The 21298-nt window shown below is 43.9% G+C and overlaps 1 protein-coding gene across 5 annotated transcripts in view; it reads left to right on the plus strand.

Annotated features, from left to right (window-relative positions):
* The window catches only part of SIPA1L2 (signal induced proliferation associated 1 like 2), a 217569-nt gene extending 198907 nt beyond the window's left edge, over positions 1 to 18662 (plus strand). For all 5 annotated transcript variants that reach the window (XM_087431941.1, XM_087431939.1, XM_087431943.1 and 2 more), the window contains 4 exons: positions 3201 to 3332; positions 14827 to 14950; positions 15836 to 15917; positions 17373 to 18662. In XM_087431941.1, coding sequence (XP_087288067.1) covers positions 3201 to 3332; positions 14827 to 14950; positions 15836 to 15917; positions 17373 to 17519 — 485 coding nt within the window. In that variant the 3' untranslated portion in view covers positions 17520 to 18662. The remainder of the gene's footprint in view (positions 1 to 3200; positions 3333 to 14826; positions 14951 to 15835; positions 15918 to 17372) is intronic.
* Positions 18663 to 21298: the final 2636 nt, after the last annotated feature.

Raw genomic sequence — 21298 nt, forward strand, 5'->3', positions numbered from 1 at the left:
TTTCCTTGTCACTTGTCATGTAAGCTTCATGAGAGCGTGCTCATGTCTGTCTTATCCACTGCTGTACCCCATCACTAGGCAGACAGTAGTCATTTAATAAATAGATCATCAATAGACGGTTAAGTGGATAGCACCCCAAATGAACTCCAGAGGAAAGGAGTCTTCTAATCTACTGATCACCTTTGCCAGTTCCACAGTATCAAGTAAACAGACAAAGGCCCATTTAAAACTGGGGAAGAGGGGTAATAGTTTGTAATAAAGGAGAAACATTTCCTCCTTTTGCTCCCTGGTTCTCCATAAAAGTTGGAGGAGGTTAGGACGAGGCCCTGGGCTTCCTTCTGGTTGTGAAACTTACGCCCTGAGACCTTCCCAGACCCCAAAGCATCAGTGCCACTTTGCATGTGGTCTCTGCATGAGTTGTGTAGAGAGCAGTGAGCAGGGAGACCTGGGGAACTGGTTGGCCTGCCCTGCTGTGTGGATAGCTGGACCCACTCACTCACTCTGGGCATCAGCTTCCCGGCCACCAAGATTCAGACTTGTGCCTTGGCTCAATTACAAATGGCCACGTAGCATGGAACTTCAGGGTGCTCAGGAATAGGCAGAGCTTTAATTTTTAACCCAAAACTGTGAAGTCTCCGCTGTCAATACTCCATTGGGTGTTTGAGGAAGATGGCTCTGGGAGCACACAGCCGCGGGAGGGACGAGAGGAGGGTGGAGCAGGGACGTTAGCCCAGCACCTCATTCTCTGAATCAGCACCGGCCAGTTGGCCCTATCCCCTCCATTCTTATCGCATTTGTCCGCCTGTCCTCTCTGTTACTTTTTCTCTCCACTTGGCTCCTGTTAGAGCCAGTGAGGAGGATGTGGTCTGGTGGCGTCAGGGAAGGAAGTAGCACGCAGAATGTGTGTTAGATTTGATTTTAAGCTTTAAGATGCCAGAGGCTCGGGTGATGGATTATTTCTTTATAAGGGCAAAGAAAATCCTCAAGTTGGCATTTCTAACCGAGTGTACTTCCTCTAGAAATGTTCATTGACCTGAAGAGTTTTCCACTCCCTGATGTTTTCCCCTCCGGCTGGGAAAGGAGAGGTAGCTGGTGAGGGGAGTGCCCAGTTCACACCGGGTCTTAGCCTGCCTGGGGCACCTTCACAGAGCTGAGACACTCTCGCCCCTATTCCTGAAGAACCACTCACGTGGGAATCAGTGACACAAGTAATTGCACCTTGTTAAATAATTTCTCTACACTTAGTGCAGGAAAGCTGCTGTAAGCAAAGCAGCCAACGTATTTGAGAGACAAAGGAGGGGATTTGTAAGTGACTGAGGATCCCTGGGCTTCCTTACCTTTCTACCTGGGGGTTGAACCTTAAACTTCTGGTTAAAGACAGAGGCCTGGGGGGATGTTCAGCCCCGCCTCTTTCGGCAGGGCCTTCCTGGGCTCCAGAGGAGGTTCAGGAGAGGAGGGAGACCCGGAGTGCTAACTGTTCCCTCCTCCCTGCTCCTATGGCAGCGTTGCTGCTGCCATGTGCTCCGTGTTTAATCTGTCCCTACGTAAGGACAGAGTACCTCACACATAGAACAAGCTGGAATGGTTGTTATTTCAAAGAAGATGAGCATGTGGAGAGGGAGGGTGGCAGCGGGAATGGTGTTGACAAAATATCCATTACTGGGTTCCCTTCAAAATGGAGGTTGCGAAGAGTTGGTGGAATATGACTGCATCTAAACATGGTAGTATTAAAAATAGAAGGTTTGAGGGCCAGCCCCGTGGCTTAGCGGTTAAGTGCGTGCACTCCGCTACTGGCGGCCCAGGTTCGGATCCTGGGTGCGCACCGACACACCGCTTCTCCGGCCATGCTGAGGCCGCGTCCCACATACAGCAACTAGAAGGATGTGCAACTATGACATACAACTATCTACTGGGGCTTTGGGGAAAAAAAAAAAGAGGAAGATTGGCAATAGATGTTAGCTCAGAGCCGGTCTTCCTCAGCAAAAAGAGGAGGATTAGCATGGATGTTAGCTCAGGGCTGATCTTCCTCAAAAAAAAAATAGAAGGTTTGATTGGTTTAGTTCCAGCTGTTAGAGGTCGGCTGAGAGCTGCTTGTGAAGGTGTCAGGAGAGTGAAAGACTGTTCAGACTGTTCATGTCCTTCAAGGCCAGATCACAAACACTCCGTCTTAGTCCAGATGCCAGCATTTCACAGCTACCCCAAAGGATGCGGGAACAAAAATTACAGGTGCCTTTGGTTAATTATGTCCCTTACTTAACTTAATTGCAGGCTCAGACAGCCAGGTGGTCATTATTTTGATTGGTCTAATTAGTTAGATGTGTTCATAAGCCACTGCATGCAGCGCTGGGGCAGGTTCAGAAAAGACACAGTAGAGGAAGTCCAGTGGAAGCCTTTTGAAAATTTGTCCTCAGATGCATAATGAGTTCTTAAGAACTAGTGTTATTAATGACGTAAACACTTCAACTCCTGTGATGAGAGTTTAACGAGAAAAAGAAATGTGAGCAGTCCATTTGTACAGACAAAGGAAGACGACGAAACATTTGGTGCAGGATGGCGAGAGCTTTCTGGTTTAGCCAGTGATCAAGCCATTTCAAAGTCAAAAAAGCAACCCAACCATCATTTTTGTGCATAGCATTTAAAATATTGTCCCCTCTCTTTCTTGTCTGTTACTAATGAAAACAAAGTCTTCCTGCATTTTTATAATAAACTGATATTCAAGACGTCTTGAATTTGTGGTGCTCAGCTTGGGTAACTGTTCTCCAGGAAGCTTTTTAAACCATCAGGATAGAGAGACTGTGCCAAACCATTTTTACAGTAGAAGCTTGCACCACTCTCCAAAGGGAGAAGTCGCCCCTGAAGAAAACAGGAGTTGATCCTGCAGTTAGTCAGATGCCAATGTACTCGAGAGAAGCCTGCACCAGAGGAGAACTTCTGTGAGATCCCCATATGCGCAAAGACTCAGTCCTAGTCTCCCTTCCACCCCATCTTTGCTTGCTGGCTGACCTCTGCATGAGTCTGTAGGTCTCGGCTTTTTCACAGACCGCCGTTTTTCCAGCTGTGTGTCTTTTGGGTAACTGCGATGTCGTCTCCTGCTTTTACTGGGGGCAGGTCTTTTACAAGAAGTTCCCGGGGCCTTGTGCAGGGCTGGCTGGTGCCCCGCGCTGTGGTGTGACTGATGCTCTGGTTTTGTTTCTGTTTAGATGAGTTCTGGTTCTCCGATGGGTCCTTATCGGATAAGTCCAAGTGCGCAGATCCTGGCCTGATGCCTCTCCCGGACACAGCCATGGGGTTAGATTGGTCCCACCTCGTGGACGCTGCTCGGGCATTTGAAGGTAAAGACTCGCAGTCTCCAGGGCCTGGGGCAGCAATTTAGGGAATGTGTCTGCTTCTCTGATTGTTTGGGTTAAAGTTTTGGATGCTTTACTCCTCTTTGAGGATGAGAACGAGCAGGGGAAGGCTTGAGCTGTGACTAAGGACGTTTCCTTAGGGAGAGGGTATCATTTTAATGAAATGAGCACTGGGCAAAGGATCCCAAACCTGAATTCCAGTTCAGACGCCAGCTATGACCCGGGGCAAGTGACTTTTCCTTTTTGACCTGTTTTCTTACCTGAAACGTAGAGGTTGAATATGTAGGACATAAATCGTATCTTTCCTCCCAGCGTAATGAGGCAAGATAGGAAGGGAGGACCCTTCAGAGGTCGAAGCTGCCTGGTTTGACAGGACGAGCATGGGTCTGGGAGTCTGTGGCTTGGTATAAATGCAGACTCCGGCATGATCTGCTTGACCCGCGCAGGTTTCTCCCTGTCTGGGCCTCCGCTTCCTCCTGGAACCATGTGGGTCGGTGAGGGTGGCTGGGCTGCCTGATCTCGAAGGCCCTTCCAGCTGCCACGCCGTCTTCGACCATTTTGGTGTTGTGAGTGTTGGAAGGTGAAGCTGCTCCTTAGGAAACACCATTTTTCCAGCTTGCAGACAAAGGTAGACACAAACGAGGAAGATGCTTGCTTCCCGTGCATCCTCAGGACCTTACATGTGGGTGTAGGGGCACCCAGTGACCCGGGATCAGGACTTTTTGCCACTTACTGCTGCATTTTTTCCCACTATTACAGCTTCTGCTCCTCGGGTAACTGGTAGAACTGATAGAGGAGGCTGGGTCATTTTAGTGGGGCCCCTGTTTGAGAATCTCCTGTGCATCTGGGCCACAGCATCCCAGGGGAGTGGCATGGTCACTACAGTTCCAACAGGGAGGCGCCGCAGCCCGCTGAGCAGCCCTTCCCCTCTCTCTGACTCCCCCTTTTACTCACCTTCTCAGTCTCTGGTAGCTCGTCCCCCATCGCCTGTGATTCAGGCTTCAGGAAAGGAAGTCAGATTCCTGTCCCAGGAGTGGCAGGTGCGCTTTGAAGTCGGGCTGCTGGAGATGTGGAGGTTTCTGCCTTCACGGCCCCTCGGCCCCTCGCGCTAACCAGCTTCCCTGCTAGAGAGAGAGGCCTGCGGTGGGTTTGCTCCAGTCAGTTGGTGTGGGGGCCTCTGGTCCTGAGCCTGGGAGGTGAGGGGTGAACGCTGCTCTCAGGTTAATTCAGACACAGGGACAGTTAGCTCCAGTAGGTGGTGGAGGGAAACTCTGTTGGGAGGAAATTCTGTAAAATGAACGGCTCTTTCTGCTCCCTTAATAGGAATGAGCCTGCTCTTGGGTTCGCTGCTTCACAAAGTACTTGTTCCTTGTGGAAACTTCAGAATGCCCCTGTCTGCTTTGTAGTGCAGCCTTCATTCTTTGATGTTACCAGAGTGGGTTATATATTGTAAAAACTCCAGGCCCACGGCCCAGTTCTTGCTTATGCTCCCGACACTGGCTTAAATGGGACCTAGCACCAAGGGCAAGAATACTGTCTTTACTTCCGTCCAGAGCAGCCCGGGCAGAAAGTAACCGCGTTTTCTCTGGCATGTTCTTTTTTTGTGTGTGTGAGGAAGATCGGCCCTGAGCTAACATCTGTCAATCCTCCTCTTTTTGCTGAGGAAGACTTGCCCTGGGCTAACATCCATGCCCATCTTCCTCCACTTTATATGGGCCGCCGCCACAGCATGGCTTGCCAAGCAGTGCATCAGTGTGTGCCGGGATCCGAACCGGCGAACCCCGGGCCACCGCAGCGGAGAGCGTGCACTTAACCGCTTGCGCCACTGGGCCGGCCCCGGTGGCATGTTCTTTACACACTGTATTCTCTTATTGCCCCCAAGAGAACCTGAGAACATCTATTCTGTCCTCTGCAGTGTTCCCCTGCTGCATAAATATTTGCATAGTACTCACCACACTGAATTCTGCTTTATTCACATGTCTGTCTCTTCTTGTTAGGTGATGAGTTTCTCAAGGGGAAGCTGCCTGTTTGATTTATCTTTATTTATCAAGCACATAGCAAGATAACCAAATGAGAAGAGATAGTGCTGAGGAGAAAGTAGGTATTAAATAAACATGGTGCTTTGCAGCCCTGAGCTGTCCCAACTCTTCACATAGTTTTTGCCCTCTGAAGTAGACAGCAAAATGGCACAGGCAGCAGTGACTGAATTATCAGTCCAGAAGTTCTGGTCATAACCGCAGGTCTGCTGCTGGGCTGTGGGCCTCTGGACCAGTAACTTATCTAACATGACCTACACACTTTGTGCCAACACTGAATGTTCGACAGTAATGCTCTGTGGTACATGCTTAATTGTGTTGGGTTTCAGTCTTCGTCTATAAAATGAAGACCTTTGCCAAAGAACCTGTAAGACTTCTTCTAGTCCTAAACCTCCAGTTCTGCAGTTCTGTTCAGCAGAGAGTATTTCTGAGCTGAAGTTAGAGTCTAGGTGGGAGTTGGTACCCCCAGACAAAGGAGAAAACATGACGTGGAAATTCCAGCTAACTAGTGCCTCAGGTGCATGGGTACCTAAGTTTAACAGAAAGAATGTAGGGCTCTATTTGCCAGAGGAGACTTTGGTTATCTGACCTTTCTGAAGTTTCCAAACGTTTATAGAAAATATGAAAAGAGTTGATGTCATGTTAAAAATTTCAATAATTTTCAGTGCTATTCCATAGGGTAGCATACCACCTTGAGGTGATAGTCAGCTCAGGAAAATGCAAGAATTTGCAACTCCAGACCTTTGGCTAATCAGAGGCTCTTGTATCAGTGTTGGCTCCACTCTGACAGAGTTGGCATGGTGGTGACTGGGTGTGATCAGTCACTTTAGCACTTTAAAGAGAAATGTCTTCACCTAGATAACCCAGTTGCCCCTGCTTGTGACTTGATCTTTTTGTACCAGTTCTCAAACTTGTTTCTGAGCTAGAGTAAACATCATAAAGACAGGATGGTCCAAAAAATCTCCATGTGCCTATTTAATTATTACACACTAATAAAAGCAGTTCAAGATGCCTTACTGAGCTCAGACCCCTCTGGAATAATGCTGTGCCCATGCTGGGACATAAGCAGTCACCACGTCTGAAAACAGGCTTTAAGAAAACAGGGAATGTGGGCCGGCCCTGTGGCTTGGTGGTTAAGTGCGCGCGCTGCGATGCTGGTGGCCCGGGTTCGGATCCCGGGTGCGCATCGAGGCACCACTTCTCCGTTCATCCTGAGGCCGAGTCCCACATACAGCAACTAGAAGGATGTGCAGCTACGACATACAACTATCCACTGGGGCTTTGGGGGGAAAAAATAAAATAAATAAAATCTTTAAAAAAAAAAAGAAAACAGGGAATGTACCTGCCTTTTGGATTGAGGTACCATGCGCGTCATAAAATCCAGTAGTGTAGTTGACCCCGAGCACACATACCTCTCCCCCATCGATCTACCTAGTTTATGTTCCATGCTTTGGCATATGTGTATTCCCCTTTGTTTAGGAGCTAAAATTGACACTGGACATATAAGTTTAAAAATTTAGATTTTACGATACCATTCAAGAGCGGTATAGTACCGGATTAATCTGCCCCAGTCGTGGTTGCTTAAATATATTTAAACTATTGGTACGCAGAACATAACATGTATGGTATTATTGTGGGTGAGAGTTCTCCAGGTGTCCTGTGCACAAGCATTCAGTATGTTCCCTCAAAGAGGGAGAGCATTTCCATACCACGTGGCAATGAAAATAGAATTAAATAAGAAAAATAGAAGCAAAACACAGGCAAAAACCTCTAGCCATTTGGAAAATTCTAAATGTTACTCTGATAATAATAGTGCTAGGAAGAATTAAGAAACATAATAAGAGCATTTTTCCTTTTTAAGGTAATGATGATGAACAAGATGCTACCTATTAGAATCTTTGGACTGCAGCCAGAGAGTAGTCTCGTTAAACGAGAATGTATTGTTTCAGAAACATTTGTTTAAATGGAAAACAAACATGAAAATTAACTAACTTAACTGTACTTTAAAAAAATTCTACAAAAGCTATGAAATAAAACAAAAAGAAAGGAATCGAAATTTTTTTTAAAACTGGCAAATGAAATTTCAATACAATTTATAAATAAAATTGATCAGTTTTTCTTTGAATATTGATAAACCAATATAAATTTGATGAAAAAAATGAAAAGTACAAATGAACAAAATTAGAAATGAGAAAGGAGATTAGTATTAACCAATGCATAAGAGAGAGAAAAAAGATTATTAAGGAATGTCAGTTTATTCCTGTATAGGAATAAATCTGCTCACTAAAATAATTAGCTACTTCTTGTAAGAAAGGTGGGGGGGCGGCATAAGGAAGAATTGAAGACCAAAGAACAGAGGACATTGAGAGAATTGTCCAAGAATATCCCCCAATCCCAAACACCACCTGAAACTCATAGTTTACAGCTGGTTGTTTTCAAAGTTTCAAAGGGTAATGATGCCCTTGTAGAAAGTTTTCTTGAAATTCAGAAGCAGCCTTATTGAGTAATAGGATTCTTTCCTGATAACACACAAAAAAGAAAATCACAAGACAATCTCAGTTATTGACGGGAGAAAGGTTAGAGGAAACTCAGTAGTAAATTAAAACGATTATTCATTGTTATTGGCAAGAATTCAGCTGGTTTAATAAAATAAAAACTTTTAATTATGGTAAGTTATAGTAGATGAAGTAATTAAAAGTTGTCATATCAATTTCCAAAAAAAGAGTATATCTAATAGAATTAGGACCTGTTTCTAATGAAAATTCAGATTTGAGAGATACCTTCAAAGCCTATAAGGAATATTCACCTTGTTCTAAATAGTTACATATTACTTAATGGAAAAATGTTTATAGCAAATCCCGTAAGTCCAGAAACTAAACAAGAGTATCCTTTGAGACTATGTCCTTTACTTTTATACTAGAATCCTTGATATTTAAACAAGCAATGCAAAAAAAGGAATAAATTTTGGAGGTAAAAATATATTTATAGATATGCTTCTATATCTGGAAAATATGAAATACCAAAAAGAAGTTATTAGAAATTATAAAATAAAGTAACTAGGTAAGCTATTTTTAAATATATATTTTTATAAGCATCATTTCAAAGCATCGTTAATATTTTTAAGTTATCTATTTATGTATTACAAACCACCCCAAAATTTATGGCTGAAAACAACAATGGTTTATTATATCTCATGATTCTGTGGGTTGGCTGGGCTCAGCTGGGTGGTTCTTTTGCTCCCTGTGGTATTAGCTGAGGTTACTCATGCAGTGGTATTCAGCTGGAGCTCAGCTGGGACTGGAGCATTAAGGTGATTTCACTCATATATCTGTGTCTGGAACAGCTCGAGTCTGGGTAGACCCCTGTCTTCAGCAAGGTAATTGTACTTCTTCACATGTGGCTTAAGGAATCAGGAGAACAGAAGCAGAAACTACATGATTTCTCAAGACACAGAGCATTATATCCACCACATTCTATTGGACAAAGAAAGTCACAAGGCCAGCCCAGATTCAGGGATGGGAGATAGACTTTGTCTCTTGGTGGGAGGGTGGCATGTGCACACAGCCATCTTTGCAGACAGTCTTCCACTGTAACAGTAATAAAGGACCTTAGGTATATCAGCAAGATCAAATTATAAATTCTTTGGGAATTAAGCCATCATTAGAATTATAATGAGAGAAAGCACAGAACACTTCAATAATGGAAAAGTCCTCCTAATACTTGTAAGGATAGGAATGGATAGAAAGCTTATAGTAAAGATGACAGTCCTTCCTGAATTAATTCATAGATTTAGTACAGTTTCAATTTAAATATCTAAAGCATCTATTAAAGAACTTAATTGCATTCATTTGGAAAATAGATAAACAATGTTCAACAAAAAAGTCTATTATAAATCGATAATAATAATTAAAACAGGATAATAATGAATCAAAAAATAGAAATGAGTCCTTTTGAAGAAAAATAAAGAGCCCAGACCGAAATCTGAATATATTTAAGAGTTAAATGGGAATGGAATTTATGCACTCCATTTGGATTTAGGAGTTAGAAAAAGTGAAGAAAGATTACTGTTTTGGAAGCATGGCAATGCTTTAATTATGGAGGAATGAGAGAACATACAAAATGTAATATGACCAGATAAAAGTATTTAAATATTTAGATCTTTTATGAACCTGAAAGAGGACACTAAAATAAAAAGAGAAATACGGGAATATGGGAAAAGATTTGTAATAAATGTGATGGGTAAAACCAGAAATTCTCCAGTGCGTGAAGGAACATAACCGGCAAAAAACACCAAACCCCTGATAAACATGATCAGGGCATACAGATGCGTCGGCCACAAGAGGAGGATCACACAGTGAATAAGGACTTGAAAAATGTTCAACCACGCATGTAAATTTAAACGATAATGAGCTACCAGCTTACACCTTTGAAGATGAAAAATGATGCAGGAGCTCTGGGAAGCTATGGATACCCAGCTGGTATCATTTTAAAGATTATAAAATGATCCGTCTTTTTGTTGAAGCAGTATGACAGTGTGAGCTACAGCCAAAAATGTACCCATCCTTTGATCAGAAATCTAATTCCTGAGAACTTGCATGCTGAAAATGATTCAAAAGAATAAAAAAGCTTCCAATAGAGAAATACTATACAGCATTTTTAAAGATTAATTAAGTGAATGATAGATAACCAAACTCTACCCAAAAAAACTCAGTGTCAAAAAATTGAGAACTCTTTCCTAAATCTGAGGGAGAGGGCAAGTCAAGGGCAGTGTACCCTGCCCTCACGGAGCCCAGGCTCCCGACTCCCTGTCCTGTGACACCAAGTTTGGAAAACTGGCTGAGACTTTGTTTCCTTGTATGTGGTTCTTTTTGTTTTTGGGGGTGAGATGTGACCCTTCGCCCGTCAGAACTTCTAAATAAAATTTATGATCTATGTAATACAATAATATTATCATTTGTCACCCTTGCAGTACTCATAATTCCCTTTGTTATGTGGCATAATGTAAGGTTTAGGTGTACTGAATAATGTAGATAATAGATTCCATCCCTCTCAAGAAAGGTCCAATGAACAAACCCAACTGGAAAAGCTGGCCGTGGGTCCACAGTGAAGCTGGGCAAGGGAAGTGGAGTCTCTTTAAAAGTTCTAGGATTTAAAGTAATTCTCATTTGTCAAAATATCGGAAGTAGGCAATTGGTGTGCTCTTGAGCATTTGTTGAATGGACGATGTTGTTTTAAATGAAAGCAGGCTTAAAAGGTAAAATTGCAAACTGGCGATGGGAGACTGGATCTCGGCGTGCCACACAGCATCAGCAGGCCCCACGCCGTGGAAGGCCTTTCCTCCAGTCTGGAAGCCAGCTCTCTCCCATTGGGGTTAACGACTGTCATCTTCCCATCAGCATGTGATGGTGTGTGTGCTCAGGAGTGAAGATCTGTATGCAAGATGCGTGCAGAGTTGACAGCTCTTTCATAAGGCACCACTGTGGGAATGAAATATTCCACATAGGTGTATTTTCCAAAAAAAACGGAAAAATATACTTTTATTGTCTCCCATATGCCCTTGGTTTCTTAAACAGAGCATAATAAGCATCACTTTTTATGATGAGAAGTTTTCTGTTCTGAAGCTTCAGCTTAAAGTTAAGTTGTTAAAGTTACTGATATTTGATCACCATGTGAGTGTGTGTGTATGCATGTGTGTGTGTGCGTGTGTACAAGCATAAACAAATGTGACCTACTACATAACTCCTAAGGGAACATAATTAGTTAAAAAAAATAGAAAAGAAAAATGACAGCTACTTAGATGAAAAATGCAAAGTTAATTTAATAGAGTAAATTGACTTTAATTATCACAAAAGTAATAACATTGTTTCAGGCCAACAATAGTTACATCTTAAATAAAGAATAATTCCAGAGCTTGCTTTGTTACTCAGAGGCAGGTGCATCATTTTTCTGCATTAATCAGTGGGCTGCAAAAGGCCAAAACCCAAGTATCTCATGTTAAAGTGCAATGCAACCGTTTTTTTTTCTTTCCTAGTAGTCAGTTAAGTCAGCTTTCTGCAAGCTGATAAGCACAGTTGTCAGAATCAGAACCTTTAATTTCCTGCATGTAGCTAGAAATCCCCAGCTTTTCTGTAATTTGTAGTTGTAGCAAACACATATTTGAACAGCTTTGTGGAAATACGTTTAGTGTAATCTAGCCTCCTACTTGCATGTCCTGTATGGCATGTATCCGGCACGTGTACCGCTCCCCTATTCCATGCCCTCGGCAGACATGACTAATTCATCAGAGCACTCATCCCTCCCTGACGCAGGCTTGGCCTTACAGTCCTCTACCAGTGCTCCAGGCAGCCTGTCTGGGGTCGTAGGAGTTACTTGTAGGCAACTGTTTTGCCTTCTCAGCTCTAGATTGATATGGAACAGCCTGTTGACTGTTCATCCTCTTGTTTAGTGCTAAATGCACTAAAATAAGAAACTGACATTGAAATAAGGTTTTTTAAAAAATCATTTAAAGGGATTGATTGTTTCATGTGTAAGCCATGCTTAGTGTCCTACCTTAGCAGATTTAGTTGCTCAGGAAAGAAAGGAGGGAAAAAAGGAAGCAGGCTGCATGTGTGGAGTGTGGGTGATTGTGTCTCTGCTGGGCTCCTCCTACTCCTGCGCCTCTCTTTTCTTACAGTTTTGTGTGTGCCATTTGGTTCAATGTCTGTAATTACTTGGTTACTGAATATTTATCATCACAGAAGTAAGCTGTGGAGGAATAAAGCTTACACTGAAACTGTCGCTGAGATTAGCTGTTTTGCAGAGTAGTTGAGTGTCTGTACTTAATCAAGTAGCATTCTGTTTGCATTTCAGCCTCCCAAGCCTTTCAGCTCCCACGTGAAGTCCTCTTTGTGAAATTTCATTGCTGGCAAAACTCTATTTTTGGCTTCTTGCCTCCAGTAGGACCAGTAGGACCTTGTTTCTCCCCAAGGAATGTTTGAATGGCTGCCAGGAGCAAGTTCTGTTTCTGTCATATATGTGGCTATTTTATCAATTAAGGTAAAAATAGATGAAGCAAACTAAGACATTTTCATCAGATATTTAGACTTGACCGTCAGACTCAAATATGTTACGAGAGATAGCAATTAATTGAGTTATCACTGGGTTGCATAAAATATGGATGAGTCAGTGGAACTCTTAAAAAGAGAGAAAAATAAACTCTATTTTCTTTTGACATTCCTTCTTTGTCAGTAGTTAAAGTCACTGTGGAATAAAAATACATCTGCTGTTGATTTCTTTAAACTGTGAAGTGTTCCCTTATTTGGGGCCGTCGTAAAACAGAGGGTTCTCTTAGACACTATGGCAGCCCAAACCCTCCCCACCGTGCCCCAGGAGCTACCCAGCCCTGGCAGTGTGCCCTGTCATTCCTGCCCCCACCTCTGCTAGTCACATCCTATCGTGTAGAAGTAGGCAATGCCCAAATGATGCTGTTAATCTTAATTAAATCACAAATTATTTCAGCATATACGAAACTCCTACTAGTCAGCACCAAGCTGGGGACATGATTGTCTCTTAGGAATGTATGTTACAGAATGCTTATCATCTTGTAGAATATTTGAAGTGTGGAGAGAGACATCTTTAAAGCTTTACAGAAGTGTCAGTTGAAGGACATCTGTGTCCTGTCATGGGTATCAAGACATCATGACGTAGGAAAGTGGGATGCGTGGCTGGAGAACTTCCTGTGTGATTGATCACTTGGTGCACTCTCAGCACAGCTTCCAGGAGGGCTCCGGCCTCTGCTGGGTGCTTCTAGCACAGTGCCCACAGTGTTCCATCCTGGGTGTCCTTCGCGTGCTCCTGGCAGCCTTAACCATCACCATCCTTTCTAATTAACGAGAAGTGCATGACCCTCCATAAACCAGACAAGCAGGTAGCCTCATTAGGAGACTCGTGCAGCAGCCAGAGGGTGACAAAGTGGCCTAAATTAAGAACAGAGCACCCTGACTCAGACCGGAGCACTATTTCTCAGCCATTAATCAAATCAGGTGAAAAAGACACCACAGCACTAATACACCTGCTGTATCCCTCGGATCCCAACAGTAGATGCATAGGTGGGCGCAGGCACCAAGGGAAGAGACACCGGGGAAAGGGGCAAGTGGATAATTAGATGTATTCCTGGTTCTCACCTCCACCTTGTTCAAGAGCACAGCTTTTTTCTGCATGCCATTCAGCATTTCTGGACCAGCGTTCTTGTGTCAGTGTCCAGCCCCAGAGCTGGGCCAATCTGGTGCCCATTCCAAAGAATATTAAATTCCCTTTCCTGCCTAGCTCTCGAAACATTGAATCTGAAGTTACTGGTGCCAAGAATAGAAATGGGCCTGTGCTAAGATAAGGAGGGTAGTCATACTGATCTCTGTTACTACTACTGCAAACACTGTGCCCCTCAGATCTTCTTCTAAGGGTTTCTAGTAAAATTACGTAGCTAATTTCACTCACCACCACTATCTTTACGTTCATGGAGTGGGTCATTTAAGCAAACCCAAAAAGGGTCACGTATTCTTCGGCTGGATTTACATGTGTAGCATACCACTTACCCTTGTTGTACATGACAGCTGTGCATCCAGCCAGGACTGTTAGACATGAAATGTATAATGTAACCACATTGGCATTGCATAGTATTGGCTCTCAAGGGCTACTCGTGGTTTAGCACAACATGTACACACACCTGCAGACAGGTATACCCACGTGTACACACACATACAGGCTATACAGGACCACATTATTTGAGCCTTGTGTGGGCCACAGAGGCTGTCAAGTGCAGAAAGATATTACTGTTCATAGGAAAATTCTAAATCTTATTTCAGGTCTTGACTCAGATGAAGAATTCGGGCTGCTCTGTCACCATACGTCCTATCTAGGTGATTGTCTGGGGCTGACTGGCCTCTGGATAGTCTGTAACCTTTTCTTTATATCTCATATGTCTGCACGTCTGCATGGTTATTCAAGCTCGGAGGGGTGGGAACACACAGGGGAGATGTGTCCTGGCTGTTGTGTCTCAGGGATGCTCTCTGGGTTCGGGGAGAGCTCGAGGACAGGTCCGTCTCCATGGTTCTGTTTATCAGCCCAGTCATCATCCACCACCGTTATTTCATGCACACCCGTTGGCTTTGGCATTTATTGGGATGTGAAAAGAAGAAAGCAAATTGGCTCTAGCAAATCCAGTATCTGCTAATTGTCCCCGTGGCTGTGATGTGTGTATGCCATACAGCCCAGAAGGACAGCCAATCTTAATGCTTTCTGATAGTCAGCAGCTTGCCTGAGTTTGTTTTTTCTTTGTTTTGTTTAAAACAGGGCAATAACTGTTTTAGGGGGAGGGGGAGATTTTATTTAGTTACTAAATTCATTTCCATAAAGAAATATTGTGGCTGTCACTAAACCTTCTTTCTGCGTGTGTCTCCCTTCCCCAGACCAGAGAGTGGCATCCTTCTGCACCCTGACAGACATGCAGCACGGGCAGGGCTTGGAGGGCGCCCAGGAGCTGCCTCTGTGTGTAGATCCAGGCAGTGGAAAAGATTTCATGGACACAACTGGGTATGTGAGCCCCTGTGGACCCCCTCTCTCCCGCTGTCGGAGGCCCCAGTCATTCAGCTCACCCTGGGCCAGCCAGGAGACCATTTCCACCCAGGCCTACCCCTAGTCCTTCAGAATCCAGAGAAGGGACTGAGTGGGACTGACGCAGCTTCCTGCCCTACTGCAGTGGATGGTGCTTGGCAGCATAACTGCTCAGCTCCCTGGGTGGGTCCTGCCTGCCAAGACGTGTCGCCCCGTGACCAAGGTGATGTGGCTCACTGACAGAGAGGGAGGGTGAGGGCCCCGGGTCAGCGTCTGCCGCCTAATTACTGCAACAGCACTGGACAGGGACGCCTCGCTGATCAGCCTTCCACCTGCCAGGCCGCACGTGCTGACCAGCCAACGGCACGTTTCCTCCCAGAATCCTGGTCTTGACCCAGCCTCACACCTTCCACTGAAGTGTGTTGAGAACGAGTCATCTCTTTCCCCTACATTTTGGCGTGTTTATCACCCATGGAATATATATTCTTTACCCATGTCATCCGTTCCTAGTTCCAACTTTTATGTGAACTTGAATTACCATTAACTTGCCTGTTCACCTTGGTAATGAACTTCATGATGGTATTTTCTTGACAGTGAAAGGCAAACTGGAGAAATTGAATTATACATGTGGTTCCCAGGACTTCATTCTGGTCCACCTAGTCTTGGTTGGTTCAACTCATTTGGATAATCTGTCTTGTGTTTTTTTACCAATGTATATACCTGTAGAGATTCTGAATCCCTTTTTAAATCAATAGAGACCCAGCAAGAATTTTTTTGAGTGAAAACTGTGCCAACAGAAATACTGAATGAAATGCCTGGACTTCAGTGCTCTTGAGTCTTTCTAATTCTGTCCTTATCTGCCAGGGCACGGTCTCCGTCAACGCTGACTGGTAAAGTCAATCAGCTTGAGTTGATTCTGCGACAGCTGCAGACCGACCTTCGGAAGGTAAAGCTGTCTGTTGGAAGTCTGTAATCAGAACTCTTTCTCTGCACAATCAACCCCCTTTAACTATTAGAAATAAAAATGAAGAGACTCAGGAACCATAACTGCCCTAATCAGAACCCAACAGTAAATGGAAACAGAGACTCCTGCGGTCTAATTCTGTTTTCTGGTCTGCAGCTAATATGTTCTGTTTTAGCGGAACACAAGGATCGCAGTCAATATGACAGAATGGGGCAAGCCCTCTGGATGACCAGTCTTCAGAGCGAGATGAAAACGCAGCAGGCTAGCATTTTTCGGTTCACTGAGTTATCAGTTGCACCCGCTATTTATGAACTGACCTAAGAGGAGTTAGTGGCTTCCAGAAAGCCTGGTCTCACCAAGCCACTCTACTCCCACTGAGTCAGCTTGACAACCCTTGGAACTTGTACACATCAACCTCTGTGTGGTCAGTCCTCAAAAGAAGTTGAATAATTTGTTCCACAACCATTTGCTGAGCTCTCGTTGTATCATCAGCACTATGCTAGATGCCACTTTGCCATCCAAGGAGATGGCATGGAGTGCAGTTGCTGCAGGGTGATGGCAGGGGTAGGGAGGAAGGGTTTTATTATTGTCATCATTTTGTTTGTTTGAAGAAGGGAGAAATTACAGTCGGTGTGAGTGCTGATGGAAATGATCCAGTCGGGAAGGAAATAATGGTGAGGGTGAAAAGTGGGAAGGTAATGCCCTGATCTAGTGCACAAGGAGGGGGCCGGCCTTGGATTGGAGTGGGCACAGTTCATAGGTAGTTAACCAGAACAGAGTGCGTGTGTGTGTGTGCGTGCACGTGTTCCACAGACACGGAATCCCAAACAGAGGTAGGTTGACAAAGTTCTCCTCTGATTGTTTCTTTTTTCCAGACAGTGAGTGGTGGGAAGGAATCTGAGAGCTTCAAGGATAGAGAATAAGGTGTAGAGTAGAGGGTAAATTGACCAGGTATGTTTGGTAGGATTGCCAAGCAAGGCTGAATGTACCTTTGAATTTGCAGCATAAGATAAAGTGATATCTTTCAGCAGAGTTGCCTGTTTTCCTCCAGCTTGGATGGCCTGCTGTCTCAGTTGGAAGTTCCCTCGGAAGCTCTGTGCGTTTGTCCATGGGTGTTACTTGAACCTCTCACCGTCGTCTCCCTTTTTCGGAGAGGATAATTTAAACTGTGATTAATAACCCTCCTGTATAACAGCTGTCTTGATTCCTGTTGAGAGCAAAGTGGGATGAAAGGAAAGAATACGTTGCGTTGTTCACCTCATCCCTTTGTCTTGGGCGGAAACCACAAGCAGGCAAACCTCCTCTGAGGAAATCAAACCCCCTCTGCCCTCAAAAAATAAATAAGTAAAAAATAAGGATAAAGGATGTTTGTGCTGCAGCTTAGGAGGAGAGAACGTGTCAGTCATATCCGCGACTCGTTTGTTTCTCCTCTTACAGGAGAAACAGGACAAGGCGGTTCTCCAGGCTGAGGTGCAGCATCTGCGGCAGGACAACATGAGGCTGCAGGAGGAGTCCCAGACGGCGACGGCTCAGCTGCGCAAATTCACCGAATGGTTTTTCAACACCATTGACAAAAAATCTTAACCAGTCCGCACCCATCAAGGGACTTTGGGAAATGCCTAGAGTCCCTTCAGAGTTGCAAACGTGTGGTTTTTAACTATGCTTTCAGCCAATCGTAGATGTTCTTTGCTATTCCGCTCTGTCCAGCACCATTCACCCCAGCAGGGTAGGCAGCCGCGACTCCTTCTTGGTACCATCTTGTGATAGCGGAGAGCAGGGCCGATGTGAAGATGAATGTAACTCCCGGTGTCGAGATGAATGTAAATCCCGGTGTCGTGTAGACCTTTTCCTTTCAGACCCTACTACAATGGTGCTCTGGTGTGGGCTTACCTCAAGAGGGAAGAGAGTTGGGTTTTATTTCCTATATATCAGGGGACCTGGTAGAGATGTTAAAGCAATTTACCATAGTTTGGGCTTTAGTATTGTAAAATAAACATGAAAACAAATAATCTGACATATACTTTAATGTTAAAGGTGCTCTATTTTTTTGGATGTACAGTAGTTTTATTTCCACAGCCACATTATCATAGCAATAAGAAAGAGGCATAGTAAATAGTCAGAAAAGCTGTGTGTCAGGAAAAAGAGAAGCACTGATGTGTTGAACACTAGTTTGAATGCGGTTACTACTTTAGAGACTTATTTATTTGCAGGAGCAAACGGTGCCTGAATATTAACAGTGTTCTGATTAAGAAAAAGATACGTATGCCTTGTAAATGGCTCACTGAGTAGTCACTTCAACTCTTAGTTCACTTTTGTATAGTTACTGCTTTGCTGAAAGAGAGTGAATGTGCTTACTCCCTAGACCTCTCTGTGTGCTGTGAGCCAGCGGAATCATGTGTACAATGCCAAATTTGTTTATCTTTGTACAGAAGCTTTGATGAAGTGTCTTGTATTTAACACCCTTATTTAAGCTTGTTTAACCTTAAATTGTTAATTTTATAAACCTTGGTTTTACCTGCACTACGATGAGGGAGGTGTAGGTGGCAGCAGGCTCAGGAAGGACTGCGCTTGGCCGGAAGAGACGGAGGAGCAGGGCGGGAAATTCTAACAACTGGATGCTGCTAGTAATAATTTGTTTGTATTGCTTTACCATTTTTAACTGTTCTCTTTGAGATGAACGTACATTTTGCTTTTTTAATAAATGTTTAAAAGAGTCCACATAAGTAACCGTGTTGTCAGGTGAATGTAGATTTTTATGATCTATCATGTCAACAATCTGAGTGTACGTGAGTTTATTTTGGGTCATTTAGGATCTTAATCTGTATTAAATACTGCTTAGCCGCTTTCTTAGAGAATCCCAGACTGATTTAAAGTAAAGAGTGACTAGTATTTATTAATAGCTGGTGCATGCCAGACACTGTTCTCTCCACTTTTCACCCTTCTCATGTTATCTTACAGTAGCCTTAATAGACAGGTAGTGGGATTCCCATTTCACAACTCAGTAAACTGAGGCTCAAGTGATTTACCCAAGATTGCCTTTTTTTTTTTAAATTAGCATCTTATTCAACCAAGAATTTGATGTGGCTTACAAGGAAATACATACAATAAAATAGTAGGAATTTGAAAAATAATCAGGAAGCAGTAAACTAAATTTAAATCAATTGCAAGACAGAAGGAAGACAGAACGTGGGCCTAAGTAGGAAGGGAAACAGCAAGGTAGAAAGTTCTCAACCTTCTGAGAACAGAAACCGTATCAAGAATTCAGAGGAAGCAAAGTGATTCCTTTACCCTCAAATAGAATTTACCCTCAAAAGGATTTCTCTCTTAGGCCTCACATGAGAGATGTATTGAGAAATATCCTAATGTTCCTCTGGCAGGTGTGGCGGTAGGCTTCAGAAGGCTGTTTCTTGAAGTGCCGCCTCCAGATGCAGCCAGTGAGTGCAGCTTCTCGGGGAGTCAGGACATCATGGGTCGGGAGTGTGTCTTCCTCGCTCCCTCCCTCCCCGTCTTTCCGATCACTGTGTGCCAGGCACTGCACCCGGAGCTGAGAGTCAGCAGTGATCAAGACCAGCCAGGCCCTGTCTTCACGGGGCATACAGTCTAAGAAGGGGAGACAGATGTAAGATTATTACAAAATGGGAAAGACAGAAGTAAGGAGTTACCTGCGATGGGCTCCCTTAAATAGTTATTATAATAATGGGCATTGTTTTAATAGTCGCTATGTGCCAGGCACTGTTCTGAGCCTCTTGTTACCTACAGAGCAAACCTATGGGACAGCTACTGTAATCCTTCACTCCTTAAAGATGAGGAGCTGAGGCGTGGATAGTGTGCTCAGGGGAGGCCTGGTGGGGAGGAGACTTCAAGGTGGAGAAAGAGCTGGTCATGAGAACTCTGGGGAAGACAATTCCAGGTAGGGGGACACCAAGTTCAAAGGCCCTGAGGCTGTGGAATGTCAGGAGGTACAGAAAATAGGTAGTGAGGGGGACAGTGGTAGGAGATGCATTGGAAGAGATGGCTAAAAGCCAGATCACCAAGGAGCTATAGGATGTGGTAGGGTCTGGATTTTCTTCTAAGTCAAGAGAAAGCTGTTGAAGCAGGAAAGCGGCGTAATAGGACCTATATTTTAAAAGGATTCTTCTGATTTCTAAAAGAGAAGGGATCACACAAGACAGGCATCCGCAAACTTTTTCTAAGGCATATAGTAAATATTTTAGGCTTTGGGAGTCACATACTGTCTCTTTTGCGCGTTTTAAATTCTAATTTACTACCTTTTAAAGCTGGAAGAACCATTCGTAGCTTGCAGGGCACCCACCACCATTGTTGACCAACTGCTGGTGTAAGAGAAAGAGCAGAAAAGGAAGACCAGCCTAGGTGGGAGACAGTGCTGGCGCGGACTGTGGGGAGGCAGAGAAGATGGAGAGAAGTGGGTGGGTCACACTTGAAAACATATTTGTAGATAGAACCCACTGAACTGCTGTCAGGTTGGAGACAGGAGGGAAAGGTTCGATTCAGAGACAAACCCTAAACTCCAGAGGAATGGATGAACTGCATGTTCGTCAGACAATTTTCCATAAATATTTCTTGTCTTTAATAAAATCTTAACAGCAGGTAGTCATGTTCCCTGGCAAGGGCGTGGATACAGCTCTTCTGCACTGTTGATCAGAGATGGAGGCATTTGCTTTAAAGGGCAACTAGGCAGATGGGAAGGGTGACATTGCTTAGAGAAAATAAAGGGATCTGACCAAAACCTAGCTGACTGGAGAGCCATCCCGCCTTCCATACCTGTGGATGAAACCAGAAGGTATTCTTTGGAAGAAATACTTCTCAGTCTATACTAGGAAAAGAATGAATAATCTCTCAAGTCTGCCTCCAAAGGGCTGTATCAAAGAACATGACCAAAATGTTTTGGCCTGTTAAACTTTTTTCAAACAGATGTTTCCAGTCAACAACCAAGCCATAGAAAAATCTCCATCATGCTCCCTTACCACATGTGGTTTTGAGTAACTTGGCATCCTGATGAACACTGTTAATTACAAAATGTACCCCTTAACAACTAAATGCGTTCACTTTCTACAAGGACTTACTGGGTGCAAACTAACTAAATATTGGAGTGTATCCACTAAAAATCACTATTTTTATTTGAGAATTAATATCAAGCAGTTTTTTGCTAACCATATGGAGTGATCTATTACGTATTTAGGCCAATTTAGTATGTGACAATTAATTTGTATATTAGAGGCTTTTATCCTGCTGTTCTCAGTATCAGGGAGCAGGTTTATCATTAAAAATATGTTACATGGTAGGGGGGAAGGGGATGGCGGTGGGGGACGGGGAACAGTACAGCCCTGCTTTTGCTGGTGTCG

The sequence above is a fragment of the Ceratotherium simum genome, chromosome 6 (genome assembly GCF_057802395.1).
Source record: "Ceratotherium simum simum isolate JZ-2026a chromosome 6, ASM5780239v1, whole genome shotgun sequence".
NCBI classification, from domain to species: domain Eukaryota; kingdom Metazoa; phylum Chordata; class Mammalia; order Perissodactyla; family Rhinocerotidae; genus Ceratotherium; species Ceratotherium simum.